At 33.3% G+C, this 20748-nt stretch overlaps 1 protein-coding gene across 1 annotated transcript; it reads right to left on the bottom strand.

Annotated features, from left to right (window-relative positions):
• Positions 1–13821: 13821 nt before the first annotated feature.
• Positions 13822–20748, bottom strand: LOC110738131. The gene is made up of 3 exons (XM_021918497.1): positions 20130–20748; positions 19950–20050; positions 13822–14185 (listed from the first exon to the last, which is right to left on the bottom strand). The coding sequence occupies exons 1-3, from the start codon at positions 20300–20302 to the stop codon at positions 14154–14156; spliced, it is 306 nt and encodes a 101-aa protein (XP_021774189.1). The 5' UTR covers positions 20303–20748; the 3' UTR covers positions 13822–14153.

Genomic DNA, 20748 nt, shown 5'->3' with positions numbered 1-20748 from the left:
TTCAGTATAGATTATTAGGTTGATTGTAAAGGAAAGCTAGTAGAGAAGGTACTCAAAGTAAATAATTGATCCCAACTTTTTCAAACAGATGGGTGAAAAGTTACTTTAAAAGGTCAAATTGGAGCAATTAAAATTTGACGTATTAATAATAAGAGGAAGCAACAATCATGTTCATAGTCATTTTAGGCACATTAATAATTTCATTTGACACATATTTTTCAATTGTAACCGTAAAAGTTGACCCCACAAGATTAAACCAAAACCATCTTTGTCACTCTTAATCATAAGTGAAAATGAGGTACTAACCTTTTATTTGCCTACCTTTTTTGAAGAGGAAGAAGGTGATGCTAATGATGATTATATCATGATAACAATGTTTACACGATAAAGGAGTACTACTTGAAATATTAGCTTTTTTTTTGCTTAATTGACAGTTACTATTTTATCAATACAATGTACCCAAATATATATGGTTGTAAGTTAGAAATCAAATCATTAAATATTATGCATAAATAAATAAGCATGTAAATAAATAAAAAGGTTGAGTCAAATAATGGTCCCTATCTTTTACTTCTTAGCTCTTGTTCTTTTCTCCTCTTTCAAATTCCATATCAACTTGGTTAAGGAAAAATAAATAAATAAAAATTAAAAGAAAGGTGTACCTTACTACTTGCATGACAGGATAGCAAGATGAACAAATTAAAAGTGGGGTTATACTAGTACATAAACATTCTCATTATCAAAGGTATCAATTTATCACTTTATAATTCGTATATCTTTATCTGAATTTATTGATCTTTACTGGTACAAATTTTTTAAAATTTAGATATATATTAATGCTTTCAAGGTGATAAGATTCATAAAAACAATCCCAAAATTTAGGGAATCAAACATTTACACACATGTCTATAACTAATTAACTATCAATATATTTTTTTTAGAAAAAGAAAGAACTTTAATTATTGCATCTCATAGTATAACAAAGAGATGGAATAATCTAATATCATACCATATTATATCACTACTAAATAAAGCCGGTCTCGCTCCCAACCAAGGTACGAGCACTTGGTATTCCAATTTTTGCCCAACTGTCGTAGGCAACAAATAGGTATTAATGTATTATTGTCACACATATGATGCTAAATAAGTGATTTTTAGATAGATTTTTAAGATAAAAATATTGTGTAGGATTTTATTATTAGAATAATTATAATATTTCATAGATACAAAATTAATCATAACGTTAAATAAATATCTTATAACCCGATTTTATTTCCATCCTAAAATTGGAAATGCCATGTAGGATCCTTTTATAATATATTGATTTAATTAAAAATAATAGAGAATCAGTAAAAATAAGTTTCAATCACTAAAAATAATTTTGGTTTGGTAAAAATACTTTCATTTCAGCAAAAAAAAATCTAAATTCACTAACAATAATTTCAAGTCAATAATAATAAATATCTATTTACAAACAACACTACAAAAAGTACACTATTATATAATTATAATTGATAAGAATTACATGACCATATTAATGAACATTCAAACAAAAAATTATTTTAAAATTTTATCACCCATCTAGACCTCGCCCGAGCACAAAACTAGTATATATATAAAGGAAGAGTTTTTTCCCAAGATTTTAGAGAGCCACGTAAGATTTTAATTATTTTTTTGTAAAATTATTAGAGCGCCATGTAGAATTAGTATTTTTTTTAGCATTACGTATAGGATTATGTCACGTAGGATTATTATTTTAACTTTTAAAATGCCATGTAGGATTAAAATTAAAGGTTTAAATTTATTATAAAAATAAAATAGTATCTTTAAAAATTGAAAATTTTGTCTAACATAAAAGAAACAATTTATTATATTTTGTATATATACATATACTATTAAACTTAAAAAATAGAATTAAAGAAAAAAAATTGAATTAGATAAAAACAATAATGAAATGTAAAAAGTGATTATAATAAAATATTTTTTAAAAAAATACTAATAAAAAATAATATGAAATCACATTCAATTATATATAAAAAAAATATCAATTTTGGATTATATAAAAAATAAGAAAAAATCATTGAAACTAAAAATAGATCCTTCTCTTTTTCTAGCAAAAAAAAAGTCATCATTTATTTGACTAACATTGTGTTTGGATAAATAAAGGGGAAGGAAAAGAAGGGGAGGGAGGAGAGGAGAAGGGGAGATAAAGGGAGGGGAAGGAAAAATGGCGAGTTTTCCTTCCAAATCTCTCTTTGGTTGGAGGGATAAATTTCTTGCAATCTAATCCCTCCAATTCCCTTCTTTCCTCATTTGTTATCCAAATGAAAGATATCTCATCTCTCTATTTCCCTTCCCTTCATTTCCCTCCATTTCCTTCAATCCAAACACACCGTAAAAGATTTAGTTTTATGTTAACAAAATTTATCATATCTAATAAGTTTTATCACCACTTTAAATCCGGTAAAATAAATAAAATACTAATCAAAACAGCTTTTTCTCTCCTCCAAACTCTTCGTTCTCTCTCCTCCTCCAAAACAAAGCCACTGTTGGAAACCTAGGGTCTCGTCAGAGTTCCGGTGCCGCGACCAGCTCTTCGGCGAGCACCCCCATAATTTTCCTTTATTTTGTGGGTGAATCTTCCCTGATTCAAATTCTCGTCTCTTGTCGTGGTCGAGCTTCCCACCTCTTTAATGCTATGTTTGGATAACAAATTAGAAGGGAAATGGAAAGGAGGGAAATAGGAGGAAGGGGAAGGAAGGGAAATTAGAGGAAATGATGAGCTCCATTTTCCCTCTAAATCTCTCCAATTTTAAAGGAATGGTCTTCATTAAAGGAGGAGGGAAAATGGATCCCTCCCTCCCCCTCCCCTTCCCTTCCCTCCCCCAACATATTATCCAAACAAGGAACTTTGTCTCCCTCCCTTTCTCTTCCCTTCCTTTCGTTCCATTTTTTGTTATCCAAACATAGCCTAAGTCTCTTACGGTTCCACCGGCGGTGAAGAGGAAGCGGAGCCAAGTCAACCTTATACCGACGACCTCCACCTCCATTAAGCTTCAACCTCATTTCGCCGGCAAGTATCTTCTTTTTTTGGTCAATTATAGAAGGTTCTGTGGCTTGTTAACCTTGTGGGAAGTGTTTAGTGTTGTTAATTTCTTCAGTTAAAGGTTTATGGGCTTATGGTCCCTTATTTTGTTCAATGTATGGAAGCATATTATTTGCTCTTTATGGCATTAAATTTCTAGCTGCTAGTGTTGTTCCTTGTTTTTCTATTCTTATTTCAAGTACTATATGGATGTGTTTGAAGAACTTAGGGGAGATTTGTGTTTTGCTCAGTTTGAAGAGGAGTATTTCTCTTCTCATAAGTTAGAGAATATAGTTGGGGAATTGGAGAATCCTTTTGGTATTTTGAAATTTGTTAGGAGTTTAAAAGATGAGGATAACTAGTTGTACAAGCAGAGTAATATGGTTTTAGCCATTGCAAAATACTATTTTGCACTTAGGATCTTGTCCTTTGTCCTAGTTTGTAATGATGATGATAATAAATCATTTTTTTCGAGCCTTGTTGTGTCTCTTAATATGAACTTGGGGGCATGTTATGTCAAAGAGAGGAACTTTGACAAAGTTGGCCTGGTCAATTGTGCTCGGCGGTGTTGTATTATGAAAACTCAAAAGTGAAAGCTTACTTTAGAAGAGCAGAAGCAGCTTTAGAGCTAAACAAACCCGACTTAGCTTTCATGGATCTTTTGAAAGCAATTAGGATTGATCCCAACAACAAAGAGTTTCAACAAAAACTCAAGGAGGTGACCTCTAAATCGGGTTGGTCTCAAAAATTTGTTGATGATGCACTTGTGGTTACAATAGAGGATGAGAGGTTTAGAGACTTTGTTCGGTCACAGAAGGAAGGAGAAAAAAGAAAGTTGGGAAAGAAGGAGATGGTCATGAAAATGGGTGTGTCCGTAGATGTATTGGTGTAAAATATGACACCAAAGTGAAAATGAATGTTGTTGGCAATTTTTGAATTTGGAAGGTAAGGTAAACCCCTCCGATCAAGGTGAAAGGCCCATGCTATGGATAATATTTCTGATTTGAAGTCAACTTGAGAAGAAAAAATACTCCCTCTGTTTTTAAATACTTGCTCCATTTCTATTTTTTGCACTATTCATTTGTCCTACTTTGACTAATGTTTATGATTTATACATAAGAAAAAATATAGTCTTGTGGGTACTTGTTGGAATCATCTCAATGAATAGATTATTAATTTTCAATTGTTAGAATTTATACTTATTGATAATTAAAGATATTAGTGATTAAAGTTTAGCATCGGCATGCGTGTCCAAGAGAAATGAAGCAAGTATTTAAAAACGGAGGGAGTAAAAAAAACAAATCTTACAGGGTCAAGTTATCGGTTTTCAAACCGAAAAACGAATTGATTCCTATATGCATCTCACCCTGACAATGTATGGGATGGCATCCAAGGGACGGACACTACTCTACTATTGTTTTTCCCAGAACAACATTTGAGTACTTGATCCTCCAAAGAAGGATAGCGTTGAAACTCAAGAAGTTTCTACACCAATGAAGATTAATCACCCCCCTTTAGAAGGGCATGTGTGAAAAAACTCAAATCTTGACGCAAGAAGACCCGACTATAGGTATAGTCACTCATGCGTCATCATGTGGAAGTATGTTGATGCGATGCACCAAGCGTGTCCCAGTTGAAGTCTACTACGAACCCCAAACCATGCTCCTCTCAGATGTTTAAGATTTTTTCCTCTTCCCATCGCTCCACAGTTAGAAGGAAAATTGTTTGTCAAAGAAGTAAAACCCCCTCCATTATTACTAAGGGCCTGTTGTAATAGATTGAAATTAGCTGAGTTGAGCTGAACTGAACTGAACTGAGCTGAACTGAAATGAATATTTTATAAGAGAAGGAAATTAGGAGCTGAAATGAACTGAGCTGAACTGAAAATAAACGTATGAGAACAGGCCCTAACTCCTTATTTTGTAGGATGAATGGCTCTAAGACAAGAGCATCTTGTTCCTCCAAAAGCATTTGGTTCCCCAATAGAAAAAGATTGTATGGTCCTACCCCTAATGTTTTAGTGTGTAATTTGTTTTATGATTAATATAATGCTTTTTTCGATGTAAAAAAATTCCAGTAAAATAAACGTAAAACTTTTGCATGCAAAGAAGCATATTTTAGAATTTGAACACCATGAAATTGTTGAATGCGATGAACAGTGATTGCAATTCGGGGGTGGGGGGGGGGTTCTAATTATGCAACTGATCAATTGGCACAGTCAGCAATCAACAATTGATTTACAAATAATGATGGAAGGCTGGAAGATTTAAAATTTGTATGTATATGTTTGAACCTTAATTGTATAAGATTAAAAAATAAGTTTATTAATATTATATTATGTTATTTCGATTAAATATTAAATATTATGTTTAATTATGAATAAAATATGTGCATCACACGGGTTTAAATCTAGTGTGTACTACTATAGTATCGATGTACGAAGTATATGTTGATAAAATAATGTATTACACCTAAACTTATAGTAAGACATTAAAAGAAATGTACTCATATCCCTACCTTATAAAAAGTATGAGAATGCTCTTATGAATAGTGTGAACTGTGAAGACAATTATATCTCTCAAAATATTTGCTTACCAATTTGCCCCAATTAAAAAAAAGGTAAGAAGATATTAGTATCTAACTAGATTAGTATATGTGGAATACTAATAGTTTGTTTTCTTCCAATATTTATTTGTACTAAAAGACAAATATATCCCTCAATATGTTTATTTACCAATTTGCCCCTAATTAAAAAAAACGATAAGAAGATATTAATACCTAACTAGATTAGTATATGTGGAACGGTAATAGTTTGTTTTCTTCCAATATTAATTTGTACTAATAAATACTTAGATGTTATGAATACTTGTACTTTTGTAGTAGCTTAGTTAGAGTATATTTCCTACCGTGGAAGGATAATAATTTTTTTTTTTCTTCCAATATTAATTTGTACTAATAAATAATATTTACATTGAATTATTTAAATGTTACAGAATACTTGCAGTTTGTAGTAGCTTAGTTAGAGTATTTTCCCTAGCTTTTAAAAATTAGAGATTTTTTCAAAATTGTTATATACATTAGAAATATGTAAACCTTAATCATGGACAAAATTTGCAAATAATTATAACAAAATACCATATACATAGTCATAAAGCATCAGCAATAAGCATACAACTGCAATTACTCTTCTCAAAAGACTAACCATATTATGCACATCGCGCGCGTTAGACCTCCTATATTAATAAAACTCCGATCTTACAATTAGTTTTAGGAGACTTTCATACACAACTTTATCAAATCAACTTTTTTCCAACAGATAAAGAAGTATAATAGTAATATTTTGACTTCTATAATTTCTAGTTCATAAAGAATTAGGAGAGAACCAAATCATGCTTAGTATTATTTGAACAAAATCAACCTCCAAATATTCATTTATAATTTAGAAAAAATGGTTGTAAAGCCAAAAAAAGCCCTGGCCATAAAAGGATAAATATAAAAGTGAAGATTTTTTTTTTTTTTTTGAACTAAAGTGAAGAATATTATTGTGTAAAAGTAAATTAAATAAATATAAACTTTTATATAACAAATAAATAAATAAATTAGCAAAGCAAAGAGAAAAAGAGGGAGAAAGTAGGAGAAAAGGGCCAAGAAATGATGATGAAAACGCAGGTGTTATGTTGTCAAAAAACGACAACCACCCATGTAAAACTACTCATCCAAAGATTGATTCTATTATGAATGGATTGTGAGAGCATGGGGAGAAAGATTTGCTAGGGAAAACAGAGAAAAGACCCATTTTTAGTGTATTTCAATTATTTGCTAAAAAATTTGTTTTTCTCTTTCTATGTAAACTTAATTTCTTGACCAAGTTTTAGGATGACATTCTCATACCATTCAATCTAAGATTCAAATCATTCAATCTTGTCTATATCATAAAACAAAAATCCTCAATATACCTTCATATGTATTCCGTAGATTGTAACATACGAGTAGTTGCTTAATCGTATTTTGATTTTTTTTTTTTTTTTTTTTTATTATTACGACAGTTTGACTTTCACTTATGCATACACAATTTTGATTATTAATACTTTACAAAGATGTCGAATTATTATGAACCAGTATATATCTTAAGTATAAATCACCAATAAAAAAGTATCATGCATACAATTTACACAGATATAGCAAAATCAAAATATAAATAAAAAGGAAAAAAATTACGGAGTATTATTTTCTAAAGAGTGTGGGCCACAAAAAATAAGAGGCAACTCGACTGGTATGGACCCCCAAATTAAAGCTCTACAATGGGAGGTTGTCCCTCAATTATCATGTTGGAAGTACAGTGGAAATTTATAACAAGGTCTATATTATCTGATTTTGGTCATAATTTATAATTGGAAAATTTTGTGTTTAATTAAGTGCACAAGAATTTATTTATTGAAATAGAAAATTAAGAGTGCCTGGTATTTTTGGTGCTCATTAAGACAAAAGATCCAAACATTCCAGGAAACTAATGCCATGGTTGTTGAGTGTTTGATCCCTTGAATCTTTTTAAAGCTTTATGATTCTACTCGTAATAATTATATTTTTGTGTAACTTGAATGATTGTAAAGGATTACTTGATTCTTCGGTTTGGTCGATCTATATCAGTTGAGTTAAATTTAAGTTTTCCCGAATTATTTAACTTGATTGATCCTAATGAAAATTGATCTAGCCTAAACCAACTCAACATCTAAAAAAATGTGACAAACTGACAAATATCGGTTCATGATCACAATAAACTACGAAGTATTTGATAATCGACAATTTTTAATATCTAAATATATGCTTATAATTGGACTGAGCCAAACTAGCCCTAATCGAAATTACCTCTCTACAGCCTTTAGCTCTCAATAATGGTATAACTGTATAAGAGGATGAATTTCCTTCACTATAAGGAAGCTTCTCAATTAATATAAACTTCAATCACTAAAATTTTTCACATATGGCGAAACTTCCATCAATATAAGGAAACTTCTCAATCAAAGCACTAGGCCTTATTTAAATTGGTTCAAATTATTTGAACATTTCTGATAAAAAATGACTCATATAAAAATGATAATTATAACATATTAAGCATATTGGTAATATAACATGATATGATCCCATCAGAATCAAATTGAATCGAATCGATCTAAACGATCCACTAAACATGACTCAACCTGAATCCAATACAACCGACCTGATTGCCGTCTCTATATTTACTACAAAGCACAAAAACCAATTTCTTGTAAATTGCCTAAATCCCAACTGTATAGCAAAGATAAGCACACAGTTTTAGCTATAGTAGACATTTTAACTTCTAATGCGGCCTATACGCCTATACATTAAGCTATGTACCAAAATCATTGGCTGAGGCAATTTCCTAGAGAAGTAAATCCCAATTTTAAGAAATAGGTCGAGCTAGGAACACATTAACTACTCCACTACGGATGAGTCTTAGGGTTGGAATTGTTTTGGTAAAGCATTGCTGTCAAAATAGAAGTGCACTCAAAGATCTCTTTTGATAAACTTCAAAAATCTCAGCGCAACTTTGAAAGATTTACAGAAGTAGCAGTAATGTATAGAGTATATCAATAGTATTTTTATCCCGATTGAGGTGTAGTAGTATCGCTCTCACCTCATATTTATAAAGTAGGCACTAAACTTCATGGGATTCATCACTTGAGGGTTTCCCTTTACCTTCCTCCTCAAGTTTCCCTTTGTACCATAAAAATAAATAAATAGTAAAAAAAAAATAGTAGTATTATCCCCAATACGCCATTAATTAAACACGTGTTAATAATATACTCCCTTCGTCCATGTATAATTATCACATTGTGCTAAATCCTAGCTAGCGGACTTACATTCATTTCTCCTAGCCCTAAACCTGATAAGTCGATAACTACATACTAGCCTGTTAGACGCAACAGCGTGAGAAACGTAGATGAGGCACAAAGAGGACTCCTCAACAGCTAAGAGAGAAACTAACGCTAACCTTTCCACTATAGTACAAGTGACAAAAAACCAAAAACCAAGAACGAAAGAGATGGAACAGAAATAGCATTTGATGGTCTGTGCATAAGCAACACTTGCAAGAGATCAAATAAATTTAACCCAAGTACACAAAAGGATCCACCAAAATAAGAGAACAGGAAGTTGACAAGCACTCCCTCTCGCATTTTACAACTCATGTTGACAGCCATTTATACGCCCACCATAATTTGTGAATAGTTTTAAAATCTTCACACTATAGCAAAAACAAAATATATCCACATAAAAAGTTCTGAATAACATCTTGCAATTCATACTTGTAGTTTCCCTTTTGAAAATCACTTTTTTTTCCCCAAAAGTTGCAAATTTATTACAATGATTCTCTCATATTCTCTAGAGGTGTCAAACACTCACTCCACTAAACTAGACTTGACTTAATCCGAATCGAACTTTGATCCACATAAACACAATCATCTAGCATGACTCAAACCGACTAAACCTAGCCTGACTAGACCTAACCTGAACCCCAACTGGTGACCCCAAGGCACCTCTTCTAATCACATGAGACCCCTTTTTTTCTCTCTCATCTTAAAATACCGTGTATTCCCTAAGTAGTAATTAAAAAGGAACGGAGAAAGTAAATAAAAGAAGCCAAAGGGGTAAAAAGAATTTTGATGCATTCAAGTAAAATAATGTGAAAACATATCATGGGACAATAAATAAATTAATGAAACACATGTTGCTAGTGGGCAGGCCGGAGAGAGAGAAGAATCTTCAAACTGTCAGTGGCCAACTGTTATAATCGAATTTAATGCCAAGCTGCTAGCTTCCTTCCTCCTATACTAAGGAGAGATATTTGAAGGGAAACAAATTTTAATTATTAAACAATTAAAAAAAAAATTTAAAAGAGGGTACAAATTAAGGCTTAGAAACAAAAATTAATAATTAATCTGTAAAATTAAGTTCATTTTCCCACAGGTGCTATTCTGTCAATCCCACGGTCTTCATTTAGTCATTATTCAACCATTGGTGTAAAATGTACTTAAATTTTATGGTTTAAAATTCCTGGTTGTATTATACAGTAGTATTCTTTCTATTTGAAATTAATTATCAGAAATTCCAACTTTTCAACCAAGATTACAATGTAATTCACAAAGAGTCACATTAATTACTTAAGAAGTCACATATTGGGTACCTTAATCGTGACGGGAACCTAAAATAGTACCCTAGACGGAGTAACTATGTGACCGTGATTACAGACGAAGGTAAGTAAAAAGATAGATGTCCCAGTGCAGTTTATACCAGTGCAAACTGCACTTGACATTATTGAACTAGACCCAGTACATAAGACTATAAACTTTGGTGTAATATAGAAATTTCTGGTCTTGCTTCAAATAAGACAAATAATCAGATACCAAAGCTCACAAAGGGCAGGAAATCAGCAAGTGCTTTCAGTGTTTGGTGGTTAGGAATGTCAAACCATCTAGCATTAAATTTCTAATACTTTATTTAAGAGTCATATACTGGGACACATATTATAATTAAGGTACAGGATTTATTAAATAACGATATTAAATATAATCTTATGACTTAATTAGTTGAACTGGTTTTAATTTGTAAATAAATATATAGATTTAAAAAGTTGCAGTCAATCTGGCATGTTAGCCCTGTAGTTAACACTCTAGACACAAATAGCATCCTTTAATTAATCAATTTGCTAATTCTCATTTGTCGTTGCATAACTTAACCAAATTAAACTAAACAAATACTTTGTATATTTTATTGTACAAACATGTGAGTTTTCTTAATTTTAAATTTTGAGATTGTCAAACTAAAATTCAAGTGTCATTATTAGCAGAGATTTATGCAGTAGCAAGCTATAAAATCATTTCCTAATGCCCACCTAAAGTCTTATGAATCAACTAACAAATAAAATAAATTATTCTCCTTATGAAAATAATACTGACATACACTATTTTGGATTTATTCGTAAAATTTAACATACGGCCTAAAATAAAATGATCTTAACTAAAATGAGAGGAGGATAGGAAGGATACAACTATCATAAAAGGATATTCATTTAAAAATTGAAATCATACACTAGTAAATTAATTTCGGACGGAACAATTTAATTTCATAATAATGGTTAATAGGCTTGTAATACAGATGCTAGAATGAAAAAAAAGGTTTGGTCCCCAAGGCTAAAAACCTTGATTAGAGAACGTGAGTAAACTAATCTAGTCCCTACCCTTTAATACACCATAAATGATCAACCAAGTCAAATTTCTTATTAAAAATCTGATTGTTACTTACACTATTTCATTGAATCTTGAATGTACTAGATAGCTAAGTTGACGAGACCCTGAATTTTACATCTATGATTGTCTCTAGTGTACATAATCATTTTTTAATTACTCTGAATTACTAATTACTTCATAAGCATGACTAATCGCTCATGAATGAAGCATTATATAATACATCAACAAATAATTACATTTTTTTAACCCTAGCCGGACTGCCGAACACACATTTAACATGACAGCCATAAAACAACAACCGTTTACCCTAACCCTCCCAGAATCCCTAAATAGAGTGATAAAATGATTTTACCACCTCAATCATTCATGACTGTTAAAAGACAATCATATACATTATATCCTATACACAAACCATTTAACAAGAACAACTTACATATTACTCCCTATTCTATTACCCAAGAAGATAGTAACAATTTCGAAAACTAAGATAAGTGTACTACAGACTTGCTTATAACTACTTTCATTTGCATAATTCCAATATAAATGTAGTCACATAACGATAAACTTCTACGAAGTACTATATTCTAAGACGACCAATTTTTAAAATCTATATCAACTTTACGAAATAAATGGTCTTTAAGGGAAATTATGATATATCTTTAATTGCGAAAGTTAACTTTACAGCATTATTTTTCAGACACTTGAACAATGCTTCTAATGAACATGTACTTAATTGCATTAATTAAAGCTTTCAATCGTTCACTACACTCCAAAGCACTGTTGCACAAAGCTAGAGGCAGATCCAAGTACAAAAAAAATTAATACTAGTAATATATAACTATCCATAAACAAAAATATACTTAATAATACATAAACAGCCATATAGATGTTTGGAAAAAAAAAAAGTAGCTGCAATTTCAAAAATTAAAAAACAATCCTTGTTTGAAATCATAAATACCTCTAATGAAATTAATGGAGCAGATGAGAAACAAAAATCAGTAATTATATATATTCTTGTCTTTTAATGATTAGAAATAATATGAAAATTATTTTTGGACAGGAAAAACCGATAACATTATGATTTTGCAGATGCTCAGAATCTAATACTTAAGCAAATGTGTATAATATAGTCAATCCAAAAAGTACTTGCTTATTTGCTATAATATGATAGCAGTCCTTCCTGACATTGATAGTAGCTTAGTTATGGCAAATTTAAATCAGCTAAGATTTATTAAAATATTGTACTATGAAAATATGTAAATACTAAACATGTTGGGTATTAAACACATTGTAAACAGACAAAAATACCCTTGAAGCAAAAAAGACAGTAATGAAGCAATAATAGGTTTTTAAAAAAATAATAATAATAAAATAAACTTACGAGTGCTAGATGAAATTTTGCCTAGTTCTAAATTTCTAATAATAAAATCAGCAGAATCAAAATTAAAAATATAAATACTAGTATATAATTTATATAAGAAAGAATATAAAAGATGTCTACACTTTGTAAATTAACCTGTGCCAATTTCTACATTGCCATATAGAATCTATAATCAGATTTTGACGTTATTATCAATTCTCTCATTTTCTTGCATTGTTTGATTGGGTTCTACATACTGACTTCACAATTACTACAAGCTAAACTAAGATTTCCTTATCAGGCCTCAAATGTCATTATCAGCTCTAGTGAATCCACTGGGCTGAGCAGGTACGTAAGCATGAATTTGGCACGGCCAAGCATAAGGCGCAAAGATGTTAGCCACGGGGCTTGGGCTGAGTCTAGACCAAGGATTTGGGGAAGTGACAGCATGGCCCACTGTCATTCATGCTCTTAAGTCTCAAGCAACCTAATGGTAATCAGCTCTGATGCAATCTCCTTGAGCAACACAATAATTAGGATAACATTATTGAGCTTCATCGCCTAAATACTAGAACAATTCAGCGGAGCCTACTTTCAATAGTCTAGACAACATTAGTAAATTTCTAGATGGGCTCCAAGACACAACATATCAAACAACTTAAATCAAATCCAATGTGAAAGCAGAGATTTGCTGCCAGGCAAAAGCATCTATCCCCATATGATTCACGAATCCTAAGTCACATTGTAAGTACAACTCAATGCAACAGTTCTTTCAAACTTCTCACAGCTGAAAATGCCGCATCCACTAAGCTGATTATTAACTAGGGGCACGTGGTTTACAACTTTACATCACTGCTTTTAGGAGTATATTTTGTTCACGTTTGTTATAATCCTTACCTTGGGATCACAACATTTGATATTGATAGAAGTGGGTATATGTCCAGGGGTAGGGCTAGGCTATACTATAAAAACCATCTATGTTTATGGTCCTAAATGAAGTGTCAAAGTTCCAAACCCATGTCTGAACCAGTACTCTAACTAGCTTGCAAAGAAACAACTCAGAAAAAAGCTACTCAAATTGATCCATCAAAACAAGGTAAATAGTTAAATGGAAAGAAAATTACTGACTTCTTCAATAAACATTATTCGCAAGAGGTTTAATCCATAAAGAAAAGCAGTGGAAGCTCAAAAATATAATTTGGCTTGACATTTGGTAAAGTCTCTATCTTCAAATGACATTTGTTGTGCCAAATTGGACTGTATACATAAATGCTCACTACCTAATAGCTTGTCAGAATATATTTCTAAGCTAAAATTTAATTTTCATAGTAAACAATAACATCAAAAGGCCATATAAAAGATACCTTAGTACAACTAGAATAGAAGAAAAGAAAGAGCTCCTTTACTTGCAGAAGGGAGCACCCAGTTGACTAGTCTGCTTCTAGATGGGACTGACATAGTTGGCAAATCTACCTGTTAGGAATAAAATACAGCCATTTTAATTAAAGTTGGCAAGTCAATATAATATATTGGTGATAGTACATTAAACACTTCCAGTAATGCAAAACTCTAAAAAGAAGAGATAATGTGCATGCAAACGAAGCTAAAGTAGCCATGCTACAATAAACTGGTGTTCAAACAGTGAAAGGGGTATAGCAATGTCCAATTGCACACTATAGCACTTACTGAGAGTAAATATTAGAGTAAATATTAAATGGATTTCAACTAGCTTAATTAGTTAAAAGTCTTAGGGGGTGATAATACCGCCTACATTAGTTGCTTGTGGTTCTCTCCACACCACAAAAAATAAAAATAAAAATCCAAAATCTATAGTAATTTCAACACCTAATTCCCAATATTATCCTGGATAGTATGGCACTGATATAACAAAGCATTTACTTCCTCATAAAACATCTTAGGCAGAAGCTGTGATTAAACACAAGGCCAGAAAATAAGCAATATCACTGCCAAAGTAAAACACTTTAAATCTTGCCATTCGTAATGTTAAATGGTCGTGAGCTTGCTGGTGTTGAAAGAAAGATGGTACAGTTTCAAACATCGCGTTGCGAGGTTGTAATACCAGGCAAAAATATGGACCCAACTTGAGATTATATCAGCACTAAGACTACTAAGTATTCTGTAGTCCTGTAAACTTGTAGGTTCTTCCACTGACAGCCACAGATGATAAATCTTGTAAAACCAACAGATTCAAAAGTGTCAATCTCAATTTCAAAGAAAGTGTTGGGGCTTTTTTTCTATTCCAGACTAGATTTCAATATATGGACAAGTAGCAGAACACAAATTCATGTGAGCTACTGATAATACATTCGTCATCTTAGTTCTAGTATGTTATTCAAAACTAACAAAGCTGTTTCACACGCACACACGCAAACGCACGCGCGCACGCACGCACACACACACACACAACACACACACACTACACACACACACTACACACACACACACACACACACACACACACAACACACAACACACAACACACACACACACACACACAAACACACACACACACACACACACACACACACACACACACACACACACACACAAGCCAATGTGGTACAGGAAGACAGGGCAGGGTGGTAATCTGAGAGGCTGGTAACTCTAAGCATCAATCTGCAAGGTAGGCATACTTCTTAAATCTTAATAAGTTGATAATAGCCTGAAAGAAAAAGGTTGTTAGTTAGTTAGGGAAAGGCAGAGAAGTTGTGTTGAATATTGATGAGAATGTGTTTAGCGACTAGCTTGTTATTTGAGAGAGAATCAAGCCTCTTGAAAGCTTGAATACTTCGTATTGTTCTGCAATTACAGTTTATTAAACAAAATCATCTTCCTCTTCCCTTCAATTCTTTCATTAATGATGGCCAAGCTAAGATAAATTTTAGCAACGGTTCTGGATGAAGTAACCAGACCAATTCAAGATGAGGTTCCATGGTGTATGTTGTTTGCGGATGAAATCATTTTGGTAGATTGGAGCAATGGAGGCAAAGGTTGGAATCTAGAGGGTTAAAGCTAAGTTTGAGTAAGACTGAATATTTGGTTTGTTTCTTTGGTGCTTTGGTACTCAGAGGGGACAAGCGATGATGTGGTGAGTTTGGATGGAAAGGACTTGACCGTGAGTGAATGTTTAAAATATCTTGGGTCGATCATCCAGAAAAATGATGACATTGATCAAGACGTGGCCTACATGATTAAGTTGGAGTGGCTTAAATGGAGAGCGGCCACGGGAGTGTTATGTGACCGAAACATTCCCTTATAGTTGAAGGGAAAATTCTACAGGACTGCCATAAGACTAGTGTTGCTCTGCTCTATGGTACTGAGTGTTAGGGCTTCTAAGAAGGAGCACATTAAAAAGATGGAGGTTATAGAAATGCACATGTTATGCACATGTTAAGGTGGATGTGCAGGAACACTCTAAGAGATAGGATAAAAAATGAGTTTATTCGCAAGAAAGTAGGCGTGGTAGGCATTGCAGAAAAACTAAGGAAAAATCGTCTACGTTGGTTTGGGCATCTAAGGCGGAGGGAGACCTGATGGTGCATCGGTACGAAGAGTGGAAGAGTGGGACCATGAAGAGGTTAAACGAGGGAGAAGGAGACCGAAAGTGACTTAGTTGGAAGGAGTTAGGAAGGATATGAAGTATATGGATTTGCATGAGGATGAGGCATTGGATCGTAAGGAATGGAGGAGGAAGAATTTTGTCGATGACTACACGGAAAAATCACTATTGGTTCATGTAGCCAACCCTACTTATGGGATTAAGGCTTTGTTTGATTGATTGACCTCAACATAAATGAGAAAAATTAAGGACAAACCAGTGATCCCAATTTTCAATCAAATAGATAGTTAGATGAGACCTAAATGCAATAGCATCTTTCCATAAAGGACAGGTATTATGGCTTTGCATCGTAATCAGATAAATAGAGCATGAAAGCTTTTACTCATTAAATAACAGAGTACAACTCTTAATGTACATAACAGGATTATCAAACTGACTGAGACGAAGGTATGACTGCGTGACTGTATGACTACATGATGGAAAGTCACAATTACAAATATGCAAATCTTTCAAAACCTACACCATGCTTGGACAAAAAGATGAGTACATATCTTCCCTTATTTGGACAAGGAAGGGAAAGGAAATAAAGGGATCCATACCCTTTTTAATAAACCAAATCCGTTCATTGTTGGAGAGATTTGAAAAGAAAATGGAAAGTTAGTATTTCCGTTCCCTAGTTTCCTAACCCCACCCCACAATTTCTTTTTCCTCTTTTTCTTTCCCTTCACTTTCTCTTCATTATTGTTTCCCAAATATAGTGTTAAGCACACCCAAAAAATTGCAACCAGTGGATGCATGTAGCCGTGACCAGCTGCTCCAACTAAGATTAGGTAACTCTCCCTTCATAATCCCGCCACAGCATTAAAAAAAAATGGAACTTAGAGTGTTCTAGGGCTTAGTATTAAGCTATAAACTTGGGAAAGATCCCCAACAGGCACAGTAGGATTCCTTTACACAGCCAAACAGAAAAGGAAAAAAAAAAAAAAAAAAAAAAAAGATAATCACCCAAGATCCAAAGCTGTGAATCACAAAACTTGTGAATGGAGTGGACAATAAAACGAGAAAATAACAGAGGTACTGTTATAAAAAGAGAAAATAACAAAGGTGAATCACAAAGCTATGATTTTTTTATGAATCAGTAAATAGCATATATGATGAAAGTGTTTGAGAAAGAAAAAAAAATAGTCACTTTGCACAACAGATAAAGGATCTGTTTGGTTGGGGTCTTTGATTAAGAGAAAAGGAACTGCTCTTTAACCTCTTGCTGTTTGCTCACGTTTTTCATATTTGTTTCCGTTCTCCAGTTTCCATGAACAGAGTTGCCCGTTACCCCAAATACCTTATTGTTGATTTTCCCACCATTCCCGGGGACATGGACACCCCAAATTTAATTTTTGCTTACACACTATACTGTCACATATTACCACAATGCCAAAGCCACTGAAATACCAAGTGCACAGTCATCCGGAGGAACTGCCATCCAAATTCCCACCATGACACCTTTTGTTAGCAATCCCAACCTAAAAAACCCTCTTCCCAGTCCCAGAACACCAAGGACCAAGCAACATCACTACATTCCCTCCACACGAAACCCCCCACTCTCACCACTTGCGTGTCTTCTAGGAATACACTTAGACAGCAATTCACACCTCACGTCCTCAACACCATTGCATCCAACCAAGACCTGGAACAGAATAGAGGGCAACAATCAACGAACCTTTATATTGTGTCAATGATGGCTTAGATTTAGCCACTTGATAGTCAGACTTGGCCGCCAAATATTGGAACTTTTGTCCATCTCCAACCACCAAAGATCGGAATTTAGACCATTCATCATATCAGTGGCTTGTATAGTTAAAATCTGAGAGGTTATTGTCCAAGCTACGAGATGGAGAGTGATTAAACATGAGATGGAGCTGGGGCAGGAGAGAAGAAAGTGGTAAAAGAGAGAAGGAGCAATTGAGCTTAAGCATGATGATACAAGATTGGGATGGAGAAGCAATGGCAACTAAAGGAATTGGAGGTGATGAGATTGTTGATGCTAAAGGGTAGCTGGTGATGAGAGGATAGGTATATTTATTTTTACCAATATTTGACAACCAAACAAACACAAATGAAGATTAAATCCAATCCTTCTGCCTACCAACAAAAAAGAAAACAGAATTGTTTTCTAGTTCTTTTCCTTGATTTCTATCATGAATTAAACAGAACATCAACATTTCCCTCTACAGCTTTAATGGGACATAATGGAGGATATACATTCGCCTGAAGTTTTGTGCATTGGAGAAAATAATTGAGTAGTGCTTATAGCAATTAGCAGAAAAAATAAAAATGGTTTAATAACATCCTGCCTATAAAGAAGGAACCTTCCATTCTTCCATACACAAGAAACAGATGATCACCATCAAAGAGTTGCAATCTTGACACTGTGTGAAACTAAGACACCGTCTATGTCTGACAAAGGGTATTCCTAATTGTACACAAATGGACCTTTTTTCTCATGTCAGAGATGCCTTACATATAGCCACCTGGTGGTCAGACTTATTCTGAAACTTTTGGCCATCTCCAACCACCAAAAATTGGAATATAGACCAATTCATCACATCAATGGCCTGTATAGTTGAAATTTGAGCAGTTATTGTCCAAGGTAGAGGTGGCAAATGGTGACAATATGAGATGGGCGTGTTGATGCAATAATGGAGAGGAGGTGGAAGAGAATAAAGTGGTGGAGCTGTGGAAGAGAGGAAAGGAGAAATTGAGCTTCGGCATGGTGATATAAGATTGAGAACAAGAGATGGAGAAGTAATGGCAATGAGAGAAATTGATGGCGGGAGGTTGTTGAGACCACAAAATGGTGATTAAATCCAATCCTTTTGCGACCAATAAAAAAGATAACAGAAGTTCTAGTTCTTTCCTTCTGTTTCTTTAAATTGAACTATAAGGAAGATCAACATTTTCACTCTATACACCAATGACGCATAATGAAGAATATACATTTGTGTGAAATTATATACATTGGGAGTAGTAGGAGTAGTAGTGATTCGAACAATCTACAATATAGTTAAGATGGTTTGATAACTTCCCGCCTACACAGAAAAAAGCACCTTCCATACACATTTTAAATAGATAAGCATCATCAAAGACTTGGCAATTTTGGTACTATGCGCAGCTAAGTCACTGCCTTCTATCTGCGATAAAAAGGCATTCCTATATGTATGCAAATGTCACTGAGGACATGATAATTACTCCCTCCATTTTAATTCAAGATTTCATTTAAACATAATTAAGGGTGCAGAAAATGATGAGAACTATTAACTAACTAAATTCAATCCTCAAAAACTGCTTAATAGGTTGCTCAATGCTACTCGGAGCTATATGAATTCAATGTCACATTCCCTATTAAATACTCATTTTTCCATATTTTCCTTCCCTAAATCAATACAACATTACAACCCGAGTGTTACCGGTCATAAACCTAGTCAATACAATACACCCGAAAACTTACCGAAACTTCATTCAGCCAAATTCACTACAATCACCAATGTACTTAATCAATAATCACTAAATCATAATCAAAACAATCAATTAACCAGAATGCTAGATCCAATCACTGAAAAACGACATCAACGAAATCGAATACCGATACAAATGACTTACATTCAGCAGAGGAATCAAGTCCATCAGGAAGCCTGGAAACAAGGCAAGCCGAAGCAATGGCGCTATAAGCAGGAATAAGCGAGCATAATTCACGGCGAACTCTAACAAAGAAAATATCATACAATGTCAGAATTCAATGGAATTGGAGAGAGAAAGTTAGAGAGAGATTGAGAGGAGTACCTGAATGAAGAAGGAAAGGGGGAAGGGGAGATTGGAGTACGACGAAGGAAGATTGGAGGAGATGAATTAATGGAGAATCGAGGAAAAGAAGAAGATGGAATTGAAAATGGAGTTTTCTTCTTGCAAATTGTGCGTATGAATGTAGATCTTCCGCCGATTGAAGCTGCTGCCATTGTTGTTTGCTTAGCAGATGTATGCTTGACCGCAAAACCCTCTACTAAACCCCTCTTCTTCTTTTTTGTGATTTTTATTCTTTAACCTTTTTTTTTATTATTTTTTATTTTTTATTTTTTTGGAATGGTACAAGTACAACCAAGAGAAACACAAGAACTAGGTTCTATTCTAACCCCTTTTTTTTTGAACAGGAAGTAATAATATCATTAAATAATAGTCATACGGCATCTACAATAATAACGATTTGTACCCGTAAAAAAATAAAGATTTGTAAACCACAGATTTAGAGAATATATCATAACTTTTAGGAAAATTTGATGATTATCACCAACTATTGTTGCAAAAATTGAAAATACCACCTCAAGTTTTAAAAAAAAAAATTACCACCTAGTTTTTTCCAAAAGTAAATTAATCAATTCATAAACCCTAATTTTTTGAATTGAGT

The sequence above is a fragment of the Chenopodium quinoa genome, unplaced genomic scaffold (genome assembly GCF_001683475.1).
Source record: "Chenopodium quinoa cultivar QQ74 unplaced genomic scaffold, ASM168347v1, whole genome shotgun sequence".
Taxonomy (NCBI): domain Eukaryota; kingdom Viridiplantae; phylum Streptophyta; class Magnoliopsida; order Caryophyllales; family Amaranthaceae; genus Chenopodium; species Chenopodium quinoa.
Note: the sequence above shows the minus strand (reverse complement) of the source record. Positions and strands in the feature narration are given on the sequence as shown.

Coding starts and splice junctions, on each gene's coding strand:
- LOC110738131 (XM_021918497.1), bottom strand. CDS start 20,302: ATGGCAGCAGCTTCAATCGGCGGAAGATCTACATTCATACGCACAATT. Junction 20,051..20,129: donor CCCTTTCCTTCTTCATTCAG/GTACTCCTCTCA, acceptor TTTCTTTGTTAG/AGTTCGCCGTGAATTATGCT. Junction 14,186..19,949: donor ACTTGATTCCTCTGCTGAAT/GTAAGTCATTTG, acceptor TATTCCTAACAG/GTAGATTTGCCAACTATGTC.